This window comes from Parasteatoda tepidariorum, chromosome 7 (genome assembly GCF_982258835.1).
Source record: "Parasteatoda tepidariorum strain Cologne lab strain chromosome 7, Ptep-v5.0, whole genome shotgun sequence".
Taxonomy (NCBI): domain Eukaryota; kingdom Metazoa; phylum Arthropoda; class Arachnida; order Araneae; family Theridiidae; genus Parasteatoda; species Parasteatoda tepidariorum.
In genome coordinates, this window is record NC_141761.1 from 29,760,337 (window position 1) to 29,786,724 (window position 26,388).

Consider the following 26,388-nt stretch of genomic DNA (forward strand, 5'->3'; position numbering starts at 1 on the left):
CACATTTTAAGTATCGTATAAAACACAGGACCGAAGGATTTTGCGTGGCTTTTTTGTGTTTACCCTTACCCACTGAACTCCGTCTGTTTTGACGGCAAATCTGTCTCTCCCCCTCCGGCCGGAGAGGGGCAGAGACTTCTTTTTCACTTTCGCTTAGTAAAATAAAAGCTTATGCCTAAAATGGACTCGTTACTAAATTTATCTTGTCTATTCATCCCTATAAGATAACGTGGTGGATGCCCTGTTATTATATATATATATATATATATATATATATATATATATATATATATATATATATAATATATATATATATATATATATATATATATATATATATTACCATGCACCTTTTTTTTCTATTCTAAATCTCTCTAAAAAAACTAACTACACAATTTTTGTGTATTTAAAGACAATTTGTTTTAAATTTGCCTCTCCGTTTAAATTAAAAGAGGGGAAAGGGGGAAACTCATGAAGCTATTCTTCATTTTAGTCTCTAATTGGCTAAAAAAAAGTTGCCGATTTTACGCAACTCATTGTAAATTAGTTGTTTTTACTCATATTTCTACTAAAATAGTTGCCCTAGTTGATATTGCTTTAAAATAGTCGATTTAGTCGCCAATGGCAGCCCTATATTCATAACAACAACAAAGTTCAATATCCAGAGTATTGTTACATGCAGAAATTTCTTTTTATTAGAATGTCATATTACAGCTCAAGAGAAATAACAAAGTTGATTAAGAAATTGATTAATCCTTAAACGATTTAGGGTTTGAGAACACTTAGCCCACCACACATGTGATTCAGGCATTGTAGATGCGCCATCCTTTTTGAGGTCATCGTGTTCTTCGAAATCACTGATATAAACCTCCCCATCCTCATCTTCCTCATCTTCCAGATAAGCACAAATTTCAGCATCTTCACACATATAATCAATATCCCTATCTAATACCTCGATGCACAAATCTATCCTGTTCATATCAAAACGTTTTAATGGAGTTTCACCAACAGGAAATGAATCAAAAAAATCTCTGAAATACTGAAGGGAGGATCTTCGCAACAACAAAAAACTTTTTATCTTATTGTTCGTTTGATTACCACCGGTTATATATATAAATTTTTCAATAGGTGTAATAGCCTCTACCATCAAAAATCCAATTTTTTTCTTCTCTTCGTCGAAGATATGCAATTGGTATTTATGGAGTAATGCTCTTAGAAGGTCTGCTGTACAGCTCCTTGTAATCATCATTAAAGTAGTAGAAATTTTTTCTAAAGCATTAAAGTTTTTTCTGTCACGCATATTATAACCATACAAATTAATAAGACGTTCGAATTCTTGTATGAAATGCATTAAATATTCTTCTGAATTCTGTTTTCCACAGTCAAAGTTATCAATACTCGAAAGAAATCGAGATATAAACTCACTAACTTCTTTTAAGTCATGAGTTCTATTCTTTAAGGACATCAAGATAAATTTATTTATGTTATATTCAGGTTTTTCAGTATGAATTATGTCTTTAAGACTATTCATAATTAAATCACTATTTGAAGATTTTTTATTCGTATCAGCATCCGAATTAAGTTTTTCAGTATGAATTATGTCTTTAAGACGATTCATAATTAAAATACTATTTAAAGATATTTTATTCGTATCAGCATCCGAATCAAGTTTATTTATAGAGCTAAGCAGTTCACAAAACTCCCAGGCATTTTTACTACTCTTGGTGTCTTTCAAATGTTGCAGAAGTCTCTCTTTTCTTGACATATAATAAAAAGGCACCTAAAAAGAAACAAAAAATAGTATAAAAATAACGACTGTCTAAATTACAGATTTTCTTCGTTGGAGTGGTGTTTTGAAATTTTGTGAAAAATATTTATGTTAAAAATTGAAAAACTTATTTCGAGGAAATAAATAATTTTGTCGCAATTTGAACATGTCAAAAATTAGTTTCTCAAGATTTGGTGGCTATAAAAAATTTCGTGATTTTAAAAGAAAGAGAAATAGAAATTCAAAAAAATACTTTTAATGATTAAATACGAAAAATAATAAGAAAAAGAAGGAAAATCGTAGTACACACATTCCTACATAATTGAAAAGAGGAGGAGAGGGAAGGAAGAAGGGTAAAAAACATAGAACCGGTTTTCTCCCCAGATGGCGTAATCGAGCGTTGGTATCGCGAATACTTGCAAAGGCTTTGACACCTTATAAGCATTAGGAATGTTTAAAATTTGTATGTATTGAAGATAAGAAATTGGTGTTCAGGTAACGTAGGGGCATTGTAGGGGGTGTTTAGTTTTAAATATAATCAATCATCAATGCCTTTACCCATTGCCATTCGCCCTCAAATGTATGAGGATTTTCCAGATGTAGATGGAGCTTGATATTGCGCATGTCCAGTGGACAATGTATAGTTTGTCTTTGCAAAAAACTCTCCATAGCCATTCGTTTGGAGTGGTGGCGGTGACTATGGTTACGAGGTTCAACTATTTCAAGGGTAAGTTGGTTCATTATTTAAGACAGTTTTTGAGTCGGGCTGGCAGGAGAGAGAGAATCAAGGAAGAAAGATGCTCCCCTCTTTGAAATGCACTATTTCTTGTCTCCATAGCAGCAGACGGCCTTAGACTTCATGGCGAGGGGAGTTCTTTCTATAGATAAACTATATAAGGGAAATTTGATCACTTGAATATGAGACAACTTTTTATGCGCGACAAACACAATCATTGATTTTTTTTCTTTTGTCACTTACTTAGCTTTATTATCCAATATTATACCGTTCGTAATTCCAGCCAGTCCAATATATTTAAAATTTAATAAAAATTGTTGTTTTAACAGCTTATCCCAAAAAGAGCAAATTGTTAAAAGAGAGAAATATAATAAATAATATAAAAATGCTGTGGCTGGGTGGCGCAGTTGGTTTGTCGTCTGCCTTCTGAGCCCAAGTCTGCGGGTTCGATCCCCGGTCCAGACACCAGATTTTCGGGATGCAGAAAATCCTCAGCGGCCATGTCGTATGATTATGCGGCATGTAAAAGATCCCTGGAGTTCCTTATTGGCTCTTGGCATTTCTGGCAAAATTAAATTCCTAGTGCACTTTAGCATTCAAATAGAGTCTCGGTGCTGCCATCTAGTGTGGCAGAAACTAGACGTCCAAATTAACATGACCAATATCTCACCCATTGTGGTGGTCCTGAAAGAGTGGATACCACCTCTGGAGAACGCACTAGGTCGGCAAAACCGATTGTGCAGCTCATTGGAAATAAAAATATAAAAATGCTCTGCAAAGATGAAGCCAGCTTAGTTTTTGTGTTTTACTATTTTCTCAAGATTTAAAAATTATGGATGAATTTTAATTGTCATTTAAGTACAAAAGTTTCTTCTTCTTCTTTTTTTTTTTTTTTTGAAAATATAGTAATTAAATAGGATACTATTGACAAGTGAATGAATTTTACGATGGGTATTATAGTTAAAAATAGCTATTTTTAATAAAGTTTCACTTAATGTGTATTTTTGTGTAACTCTATTTTTATAACACTGTTTTTCGAATGAAAAATTATTCTATGTTCCTGAAACTGCCTTTCAGCAAAATTTATTGGAATAGTATAATTGCAATTTAACTAGAGAGAAGTTAGTTGATGTTTACCATCACTTAAAAGGGAATTATTATGCATAATGATGTTGCTGTAAGATCCTGAACATTACTTGAGATATTTCTAATAAAATATATCAGCATTTAAGAAATTACTTGACTCCATAAAAATCATGATTTAGAAATGCAAATAAAAAAACCATATAGCAACCTTTCTCAGAATTAGAGGAAGGAAGTTTTGTCATTGTTGTTGTAGCTCCAAATGTCTGACGAAGTCAGACAGGGTCCATCAGACCGTTGACCCTAAGGAAATCGAGGACTAGAAGGGGGGGTTGCTTATATGACATTATTTAGGCCCATCTCAGAGCATGGTTTCCCTGTTCATAACTGTGCCTCAGTCACCAACTTGGGTAAATTGGAGAAGGTTCAACTCAGTGCTGCTAGAATTATTACTGGACTAAGACGCAGCTGTCCGAAAGAAGTAGTTCTCTATGAGGCTAATTTGCAACCTCTCCAAACTAGAAGAAAGGCCAACCTTACCAAATATTATAACAAACTTTCTAGCTACGGTCAGCATAATAGAACCTCCCTATATTTAAACAACTGGAATAACAATCAAAGACTTAAGAAAAACAGCTTCTTCAGTCAGGGTAAGCTTCTGTGTTTGCCTTATAATGAAATTGAGGCCCACTCCTTAAAATCTTGTCTGAATCCCTCAGAGGGACTCCCAAGAGTTTGTTTCCACTTCGATTTTACTACCCCGTTCACCAAGAAGGTCTTCCTTCCAACTCATCTCTGACAATTGGCTTTAGAAATCATAAAAAAGATCCCCGACAATGTCATAAAAATTTTTACGGACGGCAGTTAACTGGACGACCACGCAGGCAGTCGCATCCACATTGAGAAAATAGGGAATCTGCTTCCGCAACTCTGATTTCTCATCTGTCTTCAAAAGTGAAGTAATAACAATTGAACTAGGCCTTGAAGCTGTTCTTAATGGCTAATTTTTCATCGTTTTATCATTAATAATCTAAAATTCGGTTTTATGTCGGAAAGTTAAATTCCCAATTCTTGTGCTATATGCAGTCTAATTAAGGATTCGTTTTTAGTGTATGTACAGTCCGCAAAAAAAAGGATATCACCCTGAATAACTTTCGTTTTAATGATCGGATTTTGCAACTTAGTTCAAAATTGTAAAATAATTATTACAGCAATTTTTTCAATTAAGCTAACCATTAGTTGTCATCGAATAAAAGGTTTGGTTGATGAACAATTATCGAAAAAGTACTGTTAAATTAATCATTTATCTTGGCGATAATTTACAATTTAATTGAGTTTTAATCAATGAAAATTATACCTTTAAACATTATTTTTATCAAAAGTAAAATATTGAATTTATAGGCCGAGACGAAACAATAACTTTGTATTATGGAAAGTACAATTACTACTGCATTACCATTTTTTTTTTTCCATTTACAAAATTAACTCGCTTGATATACAGTTATTTTAAAGATGGCAACGACAACTGAAAAGCTTTCTTCGACAGTTTCGGTTCTTCCTTTAAAAAAAAAAGAAATTAAAGCTGTAAAGCACAGGTATTACTTCTTAGTACTTTTGCACCCTAGAATCCAAGGTCTAAGGCAGAGGTTCCCAAATAGTGTTCCATGGAATCCTAACATTCCGTAAAGATTTACAGGAGTTCTGATAGTAAGTAATTTTTACAGCCAAGGACGGCTGACCACCCAACTGTAACAATCAGCTTCTGCACCCTAGAGTCCAAGGTCTAAGACAGAGGTATGAATAGATGTATGAATACGTATGAATAGATTTGGAATAAAATATTTATCAATTACTTGAATATATATATATTATAAATATTAATAAAAATACTTAGTCAAGATTTTTAAGCATCTCTCACATCATCGCAAATTTCTCAACATCTTATAAAGTAAACTAACCAGTGAAGGAACACTTAAGCTTAGCTTGCCTTTAAAAAAAATCCATAAAAATTTCAAAATTTGTAATTTCAGTTAAATGATGGTGTCTTCATATTTGTTATTAAATGCAAATGACGCGAAATGTTTTTAAATAACTTACATAATATTGCTTTAAACTTTTGGTGGTTTAAATAATAAGTAGTAAAATAACCAAGTGAAGGAACAGCCCTTATGAAAATTTAAGGTATATTTAAGGTTGATTTGAAGTATTTTTGAGGTATTAAGGTCGATTTGAGGTATATTTGAGGTCGCTGAGAAAACAGCAATAAAAATTATACCTCGTAAAGGTTGTAATTAAGGTGTACGAGGTTGTTTTATATATACTTCAGCTTATTTTGAGGTTGTTTGAAATCAACTTCAAATCAACCAGGCTGATGAGGTGATTTTCAAGGTATACCAGGTTGATTTTCTGACACTTGTAACAAAAGAGGTATTTTTGAGGTATAAAATTTTTTACCTTATTTCAACTAAAGAGAGTCAGGTATTTATTGAGGCATATGAAGTCATTTTATTTATACCTAGGCTTATTTTGAGGTTGTTTTAAATTCATTTCAAATCAACCAGACTGATAAGGTGATTTTTAAGGTATACGAGGTTGTTTTTCTTACACTTGTAAGAAAAGAGGTATTTTATGACGTATAAAAAAATCAACCTTTTTTCAACTAACGAGAGTGAGGTATTTACGAGGCATTAAAAAATATACCTTATTTCAACTAAAGAGAGTGAGGTATTTATTGAGGTATATGAAGTCATTTTATTTATACCTAAGCTTATTTTGAGGTTGTTTTAAATTCACTTCAAATCAACCAGACTGATAAGGTGATTTTTAAGGTATACGAGGTTGTTTTTCTTACACTTGTAACAGAAGAGATATTTATGAGGTATAAAAAAATCAACCTTGTTTCAACTAACGAGAGTGAGGTATTTACGAGGTATAAAAAATATACCTTATTTCAACTGAAGAGAGTGAAGTATTTATTGAGGTGTATGAAGTCATTTTATTTATACGAGTACCTAAGCTTGTTTTAAGGTTGTTTAAAATACACTTCATATTAACTAGCTCACTTCCCAGAGTTCCGTGCGAGCCGGTAAATGGCGTCTGTGTTGACAATCGAAAGTCTATTCGAAATTCTGTAAGTGTGCTTGACATTTATTAATTTAGTTTTATCACTTTTAATCAAATATGCTTCAAATTTCAAACTTAAATTTTATTATTTTCGTTTTAAAGGCACGTCCTGATCTTAAATAATTTAAGTTGGAGGATATTCTTAGAGGCTATCGTTGTAGGCTTAGCAATAAGAGAGAACAACCGAAATATTTCTCGTCGCTGTTTAGGATAACGTTACTTGTGAATCATTACAGCAGGTCATGCACAGTATATTTTATTGTTTGTAATTTATTCAAATAGAACTATTCTTTTTATTTTGCTTAAATGTATATGTTTTAACGTAGAGTATGCAAGCTGATTAATTGTGTAAAATGTTCATAATTTCTCTTAAAATCATTGAAAATTGAAAGATTTTTTAAATAGCAATTCTGCTTTGAAATTCTACGATAGCTGTATGATTATCGCTTGGATATCTGTTGCAAATAGGCTGTAAATAGCTCATGCACAACGACGCAGAAGAAGAGACTAGCAAGCTACTGCTCAGCCTTCCCCAAGGAAATAGATCTGAATTTATTCCTAAAAGAAAAAGTAATCTCTCCTAATAAACTACAGAACTTATGTATAATTGCATATAACAATAGTTTGATAGATATTTGATAATTGAAAACTAGTAACTGTACTAGCTCACTTTTTCATGTTTGATCAAAAAACTGCTATTTTCACTACATGTTATTTTTTCGCAATTTACCCACGTTAATTATTTACTAAGTAGATTATTATTACTTATTAGAATATTGAGCAGAACTAAATTAAATCCGATTTCAAGTTTATATGATAATTTGTTTCAAGGTTGCGAGCATTCTTATGCAGCTGTTTATGTTTCACAACTTCAAAAATTTGCGAATTCCGGAAATCTTAAATTTTTTAGAAATGAGTCAGTATAGTATGCAATTTTAATCCTGAATTGAAAAAAATCAATTGCAAATAAAAACATTGATTGTTGAAAGTAATATGCATTTTTTGGAATGTCATCCTATGGGATGTGTATTTATAATTAAACAAGTGTTTGCAACAACCTTGGCCAAAGAATACTTCTTTGTTCGCCAAGGTAACAACTGACTATTAGTTTTATTCTGCTCGGTATTATAAGTTATATAGAAGACAATAACGTAAGTCCTTTTCAGAATCAGCGTCAAAAATTTAAAAAAAGCTATTAGTTTCATGAAGTCTGACAAAAAGTTTAAAAATATAGACTTGGTTTATTGAGTTTAAAGATTTGTAAAAAAACAAAAAAAAAATCTAATTATCAAACTTACAAGTTAATGTTACCAGATGTATAGAAAAATAAAAAGCGTTAAAATTGCAAAATAAGATTGGAATTATGTATTTGAATTTCTGTAAATGTTGTTAATGGTAGTACTGTCTTCAGTGTATTTTATTTTGTGGCTGTCATACCTGTCATGCTTTTTAGCTACGAGGATTGAATTGAAATGGCAGAAGAGTAACACTATTTATCTGAAAGAGAAAGTGAATTTCATCCAGTTAATTTAAATCATAAAAAAAAAACAATTTCTAATATTTTAATATTTCAATACCTGCCATTATTATTGTAAGTATAACTTTCTTACTAATTCGTATTTTTTTTCCTTTTAGGTTCCAATAATTACAAGTTTCAACACGTAGACGGAAACAGTACTTAAAATAATTTTGTTGGTTTATTAAAAAAAAAAAATGAAATTTTAGTTTTAAATAAAAGTAATTTGAATTTCAGCTGACTAATTATTTAAATTTGTAGTTTTATAGCTTTAAAAATTCAAGCACCTTAGACAACTATCTTCTGAAAATACGAGTATAAGTTCCCATAAATAATTTTTACTAACTGCAGAATTTGGATAAGTGTTATTTTAAGATGATTTAATTAAATCTATTAAAATTATAGAAGAATTATGCATTTGAAGCTTTCTTTTATAGCTTAACAAAAGAAGCAATTACTGCCGAAGGTTTAATATTAAAAACTTCAGGTTGATAAATGATCTCTCCTAGTGAAAAAAATGTAATGATATACATTATTCTTCATATAATATATATAATATGAAGTATATATATATATATATATATATATATATATATATTATATTTTTTATATAGTGAGTCTAAAAATTAATAAACTAGGTGGTCCGTATAACACCTCACCTTCGTAAGTGCTAAAAAAAATTAGGTTGAGCTACATAAGCCTGAAGTGCAAAATGTCGCATCTTTGGTTGATAAATTAATACTTCTAAAAATATAAACTTGAGGTTACGAAATAATAACTTAAGGTAGAACATGGAACACATGGCGTTAATAAAAAATAACCTTTCCAAGTGTTGAAAATACACTTCAGGTTGATTTATAACAACCAGAAGTGTAAAATGGCACACCTTAGGTTGAAAAAAATATACCTCTACAAGCATAAAATTATATACCTGAGGTTGAAAAATAATTACCTGAGGTAGAACAAAATACACCTGAGGTTGATTTATAACAACCAGAAGTGTAAAACGACACACCACAGGTTGATAAATATATATCTCTACATAAAATTATATACCTGAGGTTGAAAAATAATTACCTGAGGTGGAACAAAATACACCTGAGGTTGATTTATAATAACCTGAAGTGTAAAATGACACACCATAGGATGAAAAATATATACCTCTACAAGCGTAAAATTAGATGAATGAGGTAGAAAAATAATCACCTGAAGTCGAGCAAAATACACCTGAGCTTGATTTATAATAACTTGAAGTGTAAAATGACACACCTTAGGTTGTTGAATAAATACTTCCACAAGGGTAAAAAAATATACTTCAGGTTGATAAGTAATAGCCTAAGGTTGAAAATGAAGCACTTTAAAGTAGTAAATATCTACCTCTCCTCAGAGGTAAAATTAAACACCTCAGGTTGAAACATGTATACCTCTGGAGGTATATTTGAGGTTGATTTTGAGGTATTCATTTGCACCCTTTTCAACCTTAACGAATTATTTGAATAACAACCTTCTTTGTACCTTTAAAATATACCTCGTTTATACCTCGATTTTTTCATAAGGGAGTTCTTACCAGTGAATAAACACTAAATTTTCCAGTGAATGAACACTTAATTTGAGAATTTTTGCAGCTCTTTAGGAATTCATTGGCCATACAAATGTCTGAAAACAAGTTTCTTCTTGGAATATAACCACATTCAACCACAGTTAACTTAGAAAATTTTACTTTTTTTCAGTCATGGAATGGAAAGTAAAATATAGTTGAATACAGAATAAAAAAAAATTGTTTTTCATTTTTTTCTCAGAGTTTAATAGTCCGTTCTAAATCATGAATGCTTATTATTGTGTAATCAGATGATGTTTTTATTATTATTATAATTAGATCTCTTTTTTGTTTACTCTTTTCCACATCTTTTATATTTTTATATCCCCACATTTTCCCATTATTATTTTCACTTCGTCGTACTTTCTGTTTTAACTTTTTCTTTTTAGCTCTTTCAATCTATTTAAATTTTAGTTCTTTTTCTAAAGTTAATGCAAAAAAGTAATTTATTTCTTTTGATTTGACCTTCCTCTTTTTTCCAAATTTTTGGCTAATGTAAATGTATCTTCGAAATTTCTTTTGATTTTCCAGTACCATTTCTAGAATTCCTCACTGGATAATAAATGAGAAAAAGGAGTTTCGAAGTTCGAGTAAAATCCATCTATCCTTGACTTATATCTAGTAGGTCTTCAGTACTTACCATTTACTTATGGAACCAATTGTTTTTGCAACTAACAATGCCTCAAGAGGACTTATCTCAAAATCAGTTTTCCAGATACTTTCATTATGAATATTAGTTGTATCAACTTCAATACCAAAATTTGATTAACCAAATGTTCTTTTTGCAATAAATTCTTCCATATTGAGAAAACCACAGGATATTGGACAGTTGGGAGATTAAACCTTTCTGTCAATGTTCCTTTAAAAATTTGCAACATAACTTGTGAGATTTCCTTCTCAAGCTTCTGAAGAAATAGTGCATGTTACTCTCGAAGCATGTGTTTTCTTAAACAGACACCAAGAGTTAATGAGCTGCCTTGCTCATTAACTCTTGGTGTCTGTTTTGCCTACATTTGTTAAAGTCAACGTTTTCTACATCGAATGGAAAAATATCGCACTTCATAAAAGCATTTTAACTTCATCAGTTGATGCCTCAAAATCTTATTTAAGAATGGATGTAAAATTCTCTCGGCATATTGTATTACAATTCTTTTGTCTTCCAGATCCAACGGGAGATTAGGTGGAAAGCAGAGAATTTGTTTTGATGAACAAAACTTGCTCAGTTTCAAATTGATATAGGATTTATACCTATCCAGAAGAAGCAAAATAGGAAATTTAATAGCATTTTTAATTAGCCATAGGTAAAAACATTTGCAATATATTTGTAAAATGTTGCTGCGGTCACCGTTTCATTTCATGAATCACTTTTATCACTTTCTAAAAGGATGCCAGGGCTACTTCCCTCCTAAAGATTCCTCTAAAGTTCTTTAAACGAGTATTTCGAATATTATTCACTCAAAGGGAAGTTTTGCCTTTTCAAATTATCTTCGCATTGCACTGAGTTATCGGTGGATGTCGTATTCCTACAAGTTTCCGCCATGACGTTAAAGACCGCAATAGGATAATAATTTAGCTAATTATTGGCACAAAAGCCAGAGAAGAATTTTTCTATTTAATCTTTTATTATTATATTTAGTTAATTTTCGAATAATAAACATAGTTTATTAAGGTGTCTAAGGTATGGTGTAACTCAGTGTTTCCCAAAGTGCGGTACGCATACCCCCAGGGCTACGGAAACAGTTTAGCAGGGGTACGAATTCTTATGTGAAATATCTTGCAACAAACGAAAATTTCAAAATACTTTATTTAAAAACAAAGCTAGCCATTATAATTTACGATTACATAATTTTTTATTGGCTATTTTTTGCAGAGTTAACAGTTAATATTTAGTGGTGTCAACTTCAAGTCAAGTTGTGATGTTTAACTTCAATTTTTTTATTGTAAAAAATACGTTCATTTTTCTATTCGTCTTACACAGCGTTACGAAAAATTTAGAAAGGATACACAAAAGTCATAAGTTTGAATTCTCTTTTTCACAATGAGAAAAAAAGCATTATTATATGCTATTAATTGTACTTTAAACGGATAACTACAAACACCGACTTTATAATTTTGTCAAAGAAACAATAAGGCGTTGAACAGATACTAACAAATTCAAAAAATTTTTCAGCAAAGACTCTAAGACCAGATAGCATTGTTAGACTTCCTATTGTTAGGTAGTAAGCTACTGTTACCAATCAATCTAAATTAAAACGTTTAAAATCTTATTTTTTTATAAAAAAAACGATGAAATGTTCCTTCACTGGTTGGTTTACCACACATCGTTTTAATCTTAAAAGAAATTTTTTAATCTCCTGTCCGGAAGTGTTTCGCAGAACTATTTTACCAACTATTTAATTCAATTTTAACATTTTTAAAAATCTTATTCCTTATCGTACAACGTTTATTATTTCTTCATTAATATACTAATTAATTTTTTTAGTAGGGTGACCAGGGGTGATTCCTGATCAAAAAACGCAAACATCTATTTTGTGAAAAAAACTATTCAAAATAGAATTTTAATATTTACTGGAAGTTTGAGGCTATATGAGATGAGTCCAATGCCACCTTCTTTTGTTTGAAAATCTAATTAGAATTGAAAAGATTTTAAATTTTTAGTGATCAGGAATTACCCCTGGTCTTGATCATTTCTGGGGTAATTCCTGATCACTTCTGGGGTAATTACTGATCACCAGTTTTTATTGTAAAGGGGCTGTTTAAAAATAATTATATAATGGTAATTAACAAATAAGACATCAAGATCAAACAAATAAACCAAAAAGATATGTTTAAGCAGCTAATAAAATGATTTATTTAAAAGCACGAAGAACGATTAACACTTTAAATTTTCAAAAATCTTTCCATCGTGCTATACATTTTAGGCAATCAGCCAACTCATTCTCATGTTCTTCTGAAATATAAGACAGTTCCCACATGGGTTACTTTTGCTGGATTTTTTAACTTCTTTAAGGGAAAGTGTAAAGCTAAGTAAGGTATGTCAACAGCTCTGGCAGCAGCTCTCACAGTGAAATTTTCATTTTCAATCATTAAAAGAAATTCACTAATTTTGTTTTCTAGAAGCTTAGTATCCTTTTTAGGCTTATAATTTCTCACCATATTTATAATAGGCTAATTTATAAACTTAAAAATTATTCTAACAATTATACTAGGCTAATTTATAAACTTAAAAATTATTCTAGCGATGTATACACATAAAATTAAGATAGAAGCAAGGTCAGACAAACCAGAAATGGTGCAAATCAGAATACAGTCTTGTATACAGTTAAAAACAAATTTTGTGAGAACAATTAAAATATACTTTATAGTTGTTCCACTTAATAAATATGAACTGTTATTTAAGAAAAGACAATTAGGTATTTATAAGCTATTTTATATACTATTTATAAGAAGAAATGACAATGATCAGGAATTACCCCAGTGGTCAATAATTACCCCATGTGTAGGGGGCAACATTTGATATAGTTTCCTATAATCAATTATAATGTTTACAGTAGATGTGAAACAATTAAACAAAAGCTTACACTACTTTTATATTAAAGAAAAAGAAAGTGACTCAAAATATTTATTATTAAGAGAAGAAGAAGAAATCTTTGCAGAAATGTGTACATTTTGAAACCCATCTTTGAAATGGAAAATACAGAAAGCAGTTTAAAAGATACTTATTTTGTTAGATTAAACAAAAAATTTTTGTTAAGTAAATGTAGTTATACTTTAGTAAAGTGTACAAGCATTCTTGTCCATGTCTTAAATTAAAAAAAAAAAAAAAAAAAATTTGAAATAAAACTTAGGTGATCATTATTTACCCCAGAAACAGAGTGATCGTTAATTACCCCGGTTCACCCTACTTTAATTTAGGTTTCCTTTAAAGTAAAGTTCCTTTTTAAATAATAGTCAAGTTTTTTTTTAAAGAATTATTGTCTGCTAGCTAAGAATAAAACCTTGTTAAGAAATGAAAAACATTCCGCCGTTTAATAAAATTATTTAATGCAAAACAGCTGCTTATTTACTAAGCATATTATTTTTTTCGAAAAAGGAATATAAATTATAAATTGTTTTTTTTTTCGTGACTTCAACATGGATTATCTAAAATAGTGTTGATGTTTTATAAGTCACTACAAAGAGAAAAAAGACACCGAACATAAAAAGCTGTCGAATACGTAGCCAAAATTTTTAAGCATTTTAAAATATCTCAGTACCTTAAATGTCGTCGTAACATCTTAGTTGTGAAATTAAATTTTTAATTAAATAACCACGTGTGATTCACTAATTATTTCATTATATCTTACTCTTTCTTTATGTAGATTTTTTCCGGATAATATATGATACTAAACTATTTCGTTTAATTTTTTACCTTAGCACGATTCCTATATAATTTGTTATCAGGAAAATGCCTCATTTTGTTAAGTGGGAAATACTAATAATTGAAATTTGTAAGAAGATTCCGAAACCGTGCCAATTTTAGAATTATCTGATTTTAAAATGCAATAAAAAATGCAATAAAAAATACGCAATTTCCGAACTTATTTTGATAAAAAAAAAAGTGGCAAGAAGGCTAACATACTTTTTACAGAAACTGTGAAAACCAATTTTTCCTATATTTCGTCAAAAGAGGATAAGAATGATATTGCTCCAAGGGACCTACTCAATAATTTCGCTATTTCCAGAATGAAATCTGTTTGATCGAAACATATATTTGATCGAGTAAAAAATTAACTTTTATTACTTATCTAAGTTTATTTCCATGTCCTTAAATTAAAATGTTAAGGCTTGCAAAAAAAAAAAAAAAAAACAAATTGTACTGCATTGATTTTTTTTACAAAGTAGTGAATTATTATTTTTTTCAATAAAAGAACCTGTGCCTATAACTTATGTAAAACTTATTTTAATATCGAGTGAAATAATTTAATATGTTGTGTAACTAAATGGATAATCCCAAGAAACTAAACCGAAAATATAAAAGCTACATTGATTTTAAAAATAATAGATAATAAAAATAGACATGTTTTGAGCGTCCAATAATAAAAGTCACAAGTTATTCAAGTCTGGCAAGTCTTGAGAATGGGCGATTATATTTGAGCGCTCAAAACATGTCTACTTTTACTTCCCTCTTCATGTTTTCTGAAACCAGTTGAGTTTTTATCATCAATTATAAATTATACTGTTTTACATTTGGCTCCTGATTATTAATTTGATAAGGATTTCACACTCGTTAAAGTAAACATATGCATTTTAATATTTTAACAGGATTCATGTGGTCTTTAAAAACATAAGAGCATCAATATTGTAAAGGTTATATTTAACTTAAAAATTAAAATTTTGAGACCAGATATTTTGAGTTAATGAAATTAAATATTTTATCTTTTAAGTTTCTGTGCCCCCATTTAACTCTGTTTAAAAAGAGAGTATCGGATCAAATATATATTAGAAAAAAATAATCATGGTTGCAGTATTTGGTGTGGTAAATGTAGCTTATGGTAATTGAAGAATATGCTGTGTGGCAGACATTTTATGGTGAATTTGCGAACGTAAGTTGCAGAATGTATCGAAACATGAGGATGCTACTTGCTAATCATCTTTATATAAAGAAAACCATGTAACCTAAATATCTAGCAGAATGAAGCGATTTTTTTCACAATGAATCATACAATATGCAACAGCATATTATTTCAATATCTTATTCTTAAACATAACATATTCCAATGTTTTTAAAATGCCAGTAAACATTCAGCAATTCATTCAGTTATAGAAAAAAAGAAATATCGTGAATTATAGAAAACCTTGTGAATGTGCATTAGAATTACTATACAATCAACATTTCATTTTTTCTTCAAACTTTCTTGCCTAGAAGACTCGATTAAAGCTGAAAAAGGATTATCCATAAAATTTTGTGTACAGCTATAATAAGTTATGTTAATTTGTTTTTAGTATGAAATCCTCGAATAAATATAGCAAAAAACACATAATCTAAATAATATCAGATAAAAAGTTCATGTATTTAAATTCTAAAACTTAGAAAATCATAAATAATTTATAAATCGATTCAATTTTTCTTTTCAAAGGAGATTAAAATAAAAAGAAATTTGCTTTTTGGACAGAAATCAGCTTGAAAATTGTCTATTGCCTAGAAACTTTGAGATATTTTCTATTAACTATTAATTAAATCTCTCCGAGCAATCACAGAACATTATTTAAATTTTTTTACGGTAAGAGCTTGGTTGCTTAGTCCTCTTTTGAATTAGTTAATGGGTTATCTTAAAATATTCATTTGCGCTGGCCACTTTTTTGGCGGTTTTCTATACTATCGCCAAATATATAAACCTTTATTGCGACTCAAATCACGACCCCATTTTTTTTTAAAATTTTACTACCCCCCCCCCTAATTCAAGTATTCTAGATTCCAAATATGTAAAAAATATATATATTTTTATTCAGATAAAGTACGTTTTTGTCTCTGATTTCGTAACTTAATTAATAGTTAGCACTAATTAGTTACCATATTTGAGGTCACCCCCAAGAACAATTAAAATTGACACTTAGTTCGCGAAAATCCGATCATTGGAACGAAAAATATTCAGGGTGATTCGTATTTTTTTTTTTTTTAGCGGACTCTACATAAGTTAAAAATAAATGAATTGAAATAAATAATATAAATAAGTATTAATAATAAAAATATAAACGTTGTAAATGGTTATTAAAGAAGCATATTTCTTTATTAAAGAATATAATTATTTTAATCAGAAACGCGTGGTGAGAATTACTAATGCTCGTTGTTTTCATAATTTATTCATTATATTGTTGTTAGAAATATTATATTTTATTTTAAAAAATGCCATTTATTTTTAATGGCATTTTATTAGATATAATTTCTTAAAGTAACCGTAAGGTAAGATTAAATAAATTATAGATTGTATCTAAATATAATCTCAGGTTTCAATACTCATCATTAGCTAAAAAAAAGTACTAACTCGCGGAACCCCTGTAGCTTTTCCCAGGTACCATAAGGTTCTGTGAAACACCATTTTGGAACCTCTGTCTTAGACATTGGACTTTAGGTTGCAGAAGCTGATTGTTACACTTAGGTGGTCAGCCCTGCTGTAAAAAGTACTTATCAGAACTCCTGTAAATCTTTACGGAATATTAGGGTTCCGTGAAACACCATTTGGGAACCTCTGTGGTAGACCATGGACTTTAGGGTGCTGAAGCTGAGTGTTACTGAGTGTAAAGTACTAAGAAATAATACCTGTGCTTTACAGCTTTAATTTCTTTTTTTTTTTTTTAAAGGAAGAACCGAAACTGTCGAAGAAAGCTTTTCAGTTGTCGTTGCCATCTTTAAAATAACTGTATATCAAGCGAGTTAATTTTGTAAATGGAAAAAAAAAATGGTAATGCAGTAGTAATTGTACTTTCCATAATACAAAGTTATTGTTTCGTCTCGGCCTATAAATTCAATATTTTACTTTTGATAAAAATAATGTTTAAAGGTATAATTTTCATTGATTAAAACTCAATTAAATTGTAAATTATCGCCAAGATAAATGATTAATTTAATATACTTTTTCGGTTATTGTTCATCAACCAAACCTTTTATTTGATGACAACTAATGGTTAGCTTAATTGAAAAAATTGCTGTAATAATTATTTTACAATCTTGGACTAAGTTGCAAAACTGATTATAACTACGTGGCACTATGTTTTCGCTGGCAGGCTTAAGAGCCACCTACTCTGTGTGAATTATTTGGTATACTCAAGCCCGCAAATCAAATGTCTTAAGATTTGTCTAGGGGGGAAAACCGATTATTAATTTTATATTGGTATTAGTTTTGTTAGATAAAGTGTAGTTCGTTCACCAGGAGTTGACACTTGCTCCATCATCTCCTCGGACGAAGAGTTCATTTCAGAGAGGGAGTAAGAGGGAAAAACATCTCCAGTGTTTTCTTTTTAAGTCACTTACTTCGCTTTATCATCTGCTATTATACCTTTCGTTACTCTATCTAATAAAACATATTTTAAATTCAAAAACGGCTGTGTGCCCAGCAAAATGTTTTAAGAAGGACAAACTATTCACTCAAAAGAGAGAAATATCATCAGATTTATGAAATATTTAATGTTAAAAAAATGTACATAAAGATTGGGAAATAAATATTTTTGTCATACGATCGCCAAAATAACAACTTTTTTCAGGATTATTAACATCCTTCTCTCAAAAATAGCGAAATAGTATCGTCGCGTACCACGTGATGAAGGCGGAGCCAAGTGCCAACTCCTGGTCAACGAACTATCAAGACAAAAATGCTGTATAGAGAGGCGAAATATGTACCGAGGGGCTTCGCAGAAGGTAAAGCTTGACTAACCCTACCCCTGTAAACGGTACACGAAATATCAGTGCTCAAGAACATTGTCACTTTTTAAAAAAAATATAACAAAAAAGTTCATAATTACCTTGTCCAAAAAATAGTAGCAATCTCTAAACTGCTGCAAATAAAACTCTTCGCAATCAGAATCATCTCTGTCAATAGCAAGTGAAGATCTTCGTGCCAATAAACATTTCTCTATAATAGATTTTGAGGCACTGTGCAATAGTAACAACCTAGTTGAAATTAGTGAAACAGCATCAGACATTAAAGCTTCGATTTCTCTATTATGATCATCGGCGTGATTACTTTCCTCGAAAATTACATCGGGCACTATTGAATACAGATAAGAGATTGAAGACAGATATCCATCATTTGACATATTTTGCTCTGAATGATCAAATAATCTAGCTTCAACCATTTTTAAAGCTCCTTGGGTATCTAAAAACTCATCAGGAATTATCTTATTTGCATTTCTAAAAAAGCATTCAATATCACTTATAAAATATTTTAAGTATTCTTTTGAACTCTGGCTCTTGGGATTCAAGAAATTAACTGTATCAATACTAAAAAGAAGTGAAATAAGCTGCTGACGTGTTTCATTAGAGCTATTTCCAAGTGCTTTTAAGATCGTATCAATTAGAATATATTCAGGCTTATCTTTATGAATGATTTCTTTTAGCTCACAGATAATTGAATGAGCTTCTAACTCATCTTTGTTCAGGGAAATTTTGACGGGAGGGTGAAGAGAGATACAATCAGATTCTTGAGTGACTTCTTTAGCGTTTATGAGAATACCACAGAATTTATGGGCTCTGTGGCTTTCCTTGATAACTTCTAAGGTCCTCTGAAAGTTCTCCTTAAGTTGCACATGAGAAAAACATACCTATATAGAATAAAATTATAATTACGACCTGGTAATACTTGTCAATGAAAAGTTTAATGATATTTTTTGCCCTGAATTATCCGAGGAAGATTTATTGCATTAAAATAGCTGTAAAATTTAAACCAAAGTTACACCTTCAGAACATGAGAAAAACATAGTTATATAGAATAAAATTATAATTAAGACCTGGTAATACTTGTCAATGAAAAGTTTAATGATATTTTTTGCCCTGAATTATCTGAGGAAAATTTATTGCATTAAAATAGCTGTAAAATTTAAACCAAAGTTACACTTTCAGAACATGAGAAAAACATACCTATATAGAATAAAATTATAGTTAAGACCTGGTAATACTTGTCAATGAAAAGTTTAATGATATTTTTTGCCTCTAGGAGGATTTATTGCATTAAAATAGCTGTAAAACTTAAACCAAAGTTACACCTTCAGAACATGAGAAAAACATACCTATATAGAATAAAATTATAGTTAAGACCTGGTAATACTTGTCAATGAAAAGTTTAATGATATTTTTTGCCCTGTATTATCCGAGGAAGATTTATTGCAATAAAATAGCTGTAAAATTTAAACCAAAGTTACACATTCAGAACATGAGAAAAACATACCTATATAGAATAAAATTATAGTTAAGACCTGGTAATATTTCGTTATATATTTTATCGTTTATCCTCGTTTATATTTCGCTATTATAGTAATTAAATTATGAATAACGAGCATGAATTCTTGCTTTATGCGCCATTATATTTAAAAGTGTAATTATGTTAACTCCATTTATAAAACGCCATTACTAGTAGAAAGCGCCGTTACATTGAAGAAAACACTATAACACTGAATAGAGCCGTCACCTCCTACATCAGAAAGCCTCCACACGGTTTCTTATAAGTAGTCTGCGCAGAGTACTTAAAAAGCCAACCACTTGTGCGCATGAACCCAAATTCTACTTTAAAAATACTTGAGAGAAATTTATCATATATATTTTAGAACTGAATCTATAGTGGTTGACAAGTAAATAAAACAAACCAATTATATTCATAAATGAAACAAATTTTTAGACATATATTTGCTACCACTTTCTAATTTTTAATAGATTTCATATTAAATGGTTCTTTCTCTACTTGGTTTGCTTTCATAGTGGTCTGATCAGACTACCTACAAAAAACGGTGCGGAGGCTTTCAGTTATAGAAGGCGTTAATAGAGCACCGCACCTTTATGTTGAATTCCATTTTTTTTTTCATATATCGAGATGGACCGGGAATTTTTTTCCTCCCTCTCTTCTATGTGCTTTAGGTTAGGTACATCTTGAGCAGATTCATTATCGTTACTAGGTTTACTAGTACAAAGATCCTAAATTACTTAACAGTAGAAATTTACTTACTCTGTTGTTCCAAATATGCCATTTAGGGAGAATTTGCAGAATGGCCTGACGATACATCGTATATAATTTCAGATAAATTTTCCACACAACTTTTTCACTAAACCAAGTACACACTAGTTTTCTAAATAGAAAAAAGATTTATTAGTAAGCAAACACTATGTAGAAATTACGAGACTTTATAGCCTTACTTTATTAATTTGTAAAGTAAACTCTCGATCAACCAGATTATCCCGAATGAGCTCAGAAAAAGTTGTTTATAAATAAAATTGCGGCAATTACAATTTACGCCTACCTTGAATTACATTATGACAAATTAAACGTGACGAATTGGCGCAGAAACAATTTAACTAATAATCTTTAAATGCATTTTAGACAAAGTATTTTTATCCGTTCCAATTAATCAAGAGAATTGTGTTAATAAAAGTGTAGGGAAGGTAGGGTTAGTCTGGTTGGTAGGGCACTGGACCTATGTCCAAGAGTTCGTGAGTTCGAACCCTGCCTGCCAAAAGTTTCCTTGTCTTCTGGATTGGTTCAAAATTACAAAGGCTACGGAGTTGAACAATAGTAGTCATAAACCCAAAATTTAGTCGACTGTTCAACATTATTAAATCTAACGTTACCATTAAAAAGCATTATTAAATCTTAAATTATATCTTATTTAAATTTCGTTGTGCAAAAATAAATTTTATTTTAAGCTCTTGAAAAAAAATACATTTTTGCTAAATTAAATTTTATGCAATTAACAATTAATTATCTTTTAAAAGTTAATTTACTAAAGTTTACTTGAATAAAATATCATTTTAGAACTAGATTCGGAGCTTGTTAAAAAAAATAAAATTAGTAATCATAAATCATTTTAAGAATCAATATAAAATCATCAATGCTACAATTAAAATATATCCCGAAGTAGTATATGGGGGGGGCTAGAGGACACTTTTGCCCTTCCCTATATACTACTATTAATTTCCTATTTTTATATTAAAAAAAATTAAAATAGGCCTATATTTTACATTTTTTATGAAATATTAAAGAAAATCAGCATATTTAAAAATTCTTATTTTTATATTAATAATTTTTATTTTATTAAAACCTTATTGAAAATATCGTTTTTTATTTTACATGCTATCTCTCTTACAATCTTACGACTGGGAAAAATAAATCCCTGACTGTAATCTTATCCATTTATTTAAGAACATTTTACTACCTATAAATGGAAAGTATTGAAAAAGAGAGAAATAAAAAGTTGTTAGAGCAATTAAAAAATGATCTAAGATTAGTTAAACTACAATCAGAAATTAGGAAAAATAATGAAATAAAATTAGAAGAAGATATAGGAATACAAAAATCATTGGCCGATTTTCACGAACCTGTACTTCATCAAATGGAAAAACTAGAAACTTCTAGACAACAAAACTTGATAGGTATAAAAGATGCTGTTGATAATTTATCTTTCACTATGAATGAGACCTATAGATCTTTACCTCAGATAGAGAATCAGTCAGAGGAAGATTATACTGAAGATGTAGGAAGTATGTTTTTAAAAATAGATATAGACAAAAATTTAGATAAAGAATTATTAGACGAATTAGAATTTGAATTACCTTCAATAATGTGGAATAAAACTGATGAAGATATTGAAGAAGTTATTAAAAGGGCAAAAGCAAAAAGAGATCAATTTAAAAGAGAAAAAGGAAATGAAACCAAAAATAGAAATTTAACAAACAACAAAGATGAGTATCAGAAAAGGATTGATAATGCTGATTATAAAATGAATATGATGAAAAGATATTTAGAAGCTTTATCAGCTATTAAACAAGGTAGACATTACACAGGAAAAGGTTTAGAAGATAAACTGAATATCTTAGTTGATCTGACAGATAAAATTTGTAAAGGTTCTAAAAGTAAAAAATTGTATAATAAAACTGTAGATTTGTTGGATTTACTTTTAAGAGAGGGAACTATGACAAACGATCAGGTAAAGGAATACTATGGAAAATTTCTTAGTATATAAATGAGTAATTATATTGTAAAAAAAGTATACTTGAGTGACAGTCAGATTTCTAAATTGAAATCAGCTTATAAAAATGGTGAAGAACTTAGTTTACAAATAGATAAAAGTAAAACACCCAATTTTGATTTACATTTAACAGCTACACAAATTAACCAAATTGATAAAGGTAAAAGAATTAAAATATCAAAGACTCAACTGAAAAAGAATGGAGGGTTTTTACCATTTTTAGTACCTTTACTTTCTACTTTAGCATTAGGAGCAGCTAGTGGAGCAGCTGGTTGGGGTACTAAAAAAGTATTGGACAAAATTTCTGGATCAGGTAAAAAAAAAAAAACTTGTGGAGAGGGAGTCTATCAGCCATGGGAATATCCAACAAAATGATTGAAAACAATATGAAAAATGAAAAAGGATTTAGAGGTATATTTACTATAGATATGTTACCTAAAAAGATAAGAAAATTTGAAAACGGAATTATAAATTTAGATGTATCTACAGGTCCTGGAACTCATTGGGTTTGTTATTATAATGATCCAAAATATAATTTTGTTGAATATTTTGATCCTTTTGGAGAATATAAATATAACAATAGAATAATAAAAAATGATTTTCTTCCTCAAAACATACTAAGTTATTTAAATACTTCTGGAAAAGAAATTAGATATAACGATAGTTTTTTACAAAGTCCGAGTTCTGTAAGATGTGGTTTCTATTGTATGAAATATATAACTGAAAGAAATAAAAATAAATCTCCTATTGAAGTTTTATATTCATTTACTCAAGAACCTAGTAAATTAAATGAAAAAATTGTTCTTTATAAATGAAGTATATTATATTAGATTCGAAAAGCGTAGATAAATCTGAAGATTTCACCATTGAGTATTCGAGACCTTTTCATTTTACAGAAATAGCTCTTCAGTCTTTTTCAATGTATATTTCATGGAATAATATTACGGAGAAAAACAATAAATTTTCATATTTTGATGGAGTCAAATGGACAGATTTCATTATTCCTCATGGTCATTACAATATAAGAGGTTTGAATCGTTATATGGTAAAATATTTTGGAAATGATTCACCTATATTATTTGGAATAATAGAAGAAAGACAAAGGTTTAGTATTAAACTCGAGAAGAATTATAAAATTGATTTATCTAAAAGTGAATTGTACAAAATTTTAGGATTCGAACCCAAAATATATGAAGAGGAAGAGCAAGAAGGTAAATTTATTGCTGATATAGCTAATGGTAATGATAATATTTATATTCACTGTGATATAGTGGATGGTGCTTATATAAATCAGTTTCAATCTCAAGTTATTTATTCTTTTACATCATCAAATCCTCCTGGAAGTTTATATACTAAAGAATTTGATAAACTAATATTTTTTCCGGTTAAATCTGATTCTATTAATCGAATTAGAATGAGAATTACAAATCATAGAGGTGAACTAATTGATTTGAATAAACAAGAAGTACAGTACAAATTTATTGCTAAATAAATGAATAAACAAAGATTGTACAGAAAGAGTAAAAAAATACAAGGAAGAGGCTTCTTTTCAGACTTTATAAGTCCTATTGTAGAAGATAAATCTAAGGAATTTGTGAGAGAAAAATTGAATGAAATATTTTCTAAAAATAAAAAACATGGTACTGGATTAAAATTTTTTATTCCTAAATAAATGGATAAAATTTACGATTTGAAAGACACTAGTTATTATTATAATAACGACATTGAAAGTTTTGAATATAGAGAATTAAAAAGTGAAAATAGAAATAATATTCATGAAAATGCTACATATAATTTCTTTATCAATGATACAAATGCTAATATTTTATATTCTGCAGGATATCTGCAACAAGAATTAAAAATTGTAAAAGGAGATGGAGGTGTAATAAGTAATGAAAATGTTACTCTAGTGAATGGAGGAGGTCTCATAAATTCAAACAGGTTGACTATAGGAAATACTGAAGTTGAATCCACTATAAATTATAAAGCCATTATGAATCAAGTATTAGGGATGATACACTTCACCCCTGATTATTCAACATCGGAAGCTACTAACATGTTCTTTTATGTAGATACAAATGATTCTGTAGATAGAAACAATTTCAAATATAATGGAAATCTGATAGATACTACCAAAATAACTGATTTTTTTAAAAACCTTAAACTAAATGAAAGTTTTAATGAAGGATTTTCAAAAAGATGTAAATTTACTAAAAATAGTCAAACAGTAAAAATATGGATTCCTTTAAAGTATATATTTGATTTCTTTAACGAATATAAAAAAGTAATGACAGGTTTCCAAGTTAAAATAGAAATTCAGAGAAATGATAGTAAAAATATGTTGTATACAGATATTCAAAATCCAGATTTTAAGGTTCTTGTTGAAGATTTATCACTTTGGTTACCTTATGTTAGATTTAAAAATTCAGCATCTGTAAAATTCAATGAATTAAAATTATCAAATACTCCTATAGAAATAAATTGGGATCATTATAACATTATCAAATCAAATGTATTTTATAAAAATTCCAGTGGGTCTTATTCTATTCCTGCTACATCTGATGAAGTTTTGAGTTTATATGTCATTCCTCAATATGATGAAAGAAATGAAAACATGAATCAAAATAATATGATGTTTGATCACTTGGATATGATAGAATGTTGGTTAATGATTAATAACATTAAAGTTCCTACAGTAAGTTATATGATGGACTTTAATAAAAATGATTATAATCGATTATATTATGCTCTTTTAGAATCAGGAATGAATAATATAAATTCTGAAACTGGTTGTATGATAAACTATTCAAATTTCAGTAAGTATCCTATAATTTGTTTCAACTTGGCAAACCATGAAAATTATACGAACTTGAGTAATTTAATGATTGAATTCAATTGGAGATTGAGAAATAATACTACTAAAAATTATGTTTTTTACTTTATTTTGAAAGAAAGAAACAAATGCTCCTTGAATATGTCAACTCAGGATATAAAAATGATTAAAACTCTGAAAACATAAAGGATTTTTTCTATTTTAATAAATGGCTGCTTATTATCCACTTTACGACGATGAAATAAAAGAAGGACCTTTAGGACCACCAGGTGTAGGATTTAAATTAACGAATGATGGTAATTATGATATGGAAAGTAAACTATTAAAAAATGTTTTACATCCTCAGGAAGATAATGATTCTTCAACTAAAAAATATGTAGATGATTTAAAAAATAAGTGTTTGATTCGTAATAACGGTTATTTTAATGCTAAAAATAAATGTATTAGAAATATAGCTACTCCTCTAGAGGACAATGATGCTTCAACTAAAAAATATGTCGATGACAAAAGTTTAATACATGATGAAAATAATTTTGATGCTAAAAATAAAATCATATCAAATGTAAAAGAACCTGAAAAAGAAGGCGATGTGGTTACCAAAAAACATCTTGATTATTATTGTATACTGTGGGATAAAATTAATAGAAGTTATTATGCTCACAACGAAAGAATATCGAGTGTTAAATGGCCCATAAATGATACTGACGTTGCTAATAAATATTACGTTGATAATAAAACTTTTTGCGCTACCACAGATAGACTTGTTCAGTTTACAGGTGTGGGTTACAAGACTTTTGAATTCAACGAAACTACTTCAAAACTTTTAGATTCAAACTTAAAATTATCACAAAACATGTATATGAAAATTACAATTTTTTTAGCCTGTGACAAAATGAATGAAAAGCCAAAAATACGTTTAGAAAAAGTGAAAGAAGTACTTCTTGATAAAGAGATAAATGTTAATGAAGATGCAATAACTATGTTTGCGTATGGAAAGTTAAATGAAGTTTTAACATTATCAGTG

General features: G+C 29.3%; 1 protein-coding gene across 4 annotated transcripts in view; it reads right to left on the reverse strand.

Moving 5' to 3' along the window:
- Positions 1 to 667: 667 nt before the first annotated feature.
- LOC107455449 (uncharacterized) overlaps positions 668 to 26,388 on the reverse strand; it is a 63,186-nt gene continuing 37,465 nt past the window's right edge. For all 4 annotated transcript variants that reach the window (XM_087167602.1, XM_087167601.1, XM_087167600.1 and 1 more), the window contains exons 2-4: positions 20,515 to 20,635; positions 18,323 to 19,120; positions 668 to 1,780 (exon numbers count right to left, since the gene is read on the reverse strand). In XM_087167602.1, coding sequence (XP_087023728.1) covers positions 716 to 1,780; positions 18,323 to 19,120; positions 20,515 to 20,571 — 1,920 coding nt within the window. In that variant the 5' untranslated portion in view covers positions 20,572 to 20,635 and the 3' untranslated portion in view covers positions 668 to 715. The remainder of the gene's footprint in view (positions 1,781 to 18,322; positions 19,121 to 20,514; positions 20,636 to 26,388) is intronic.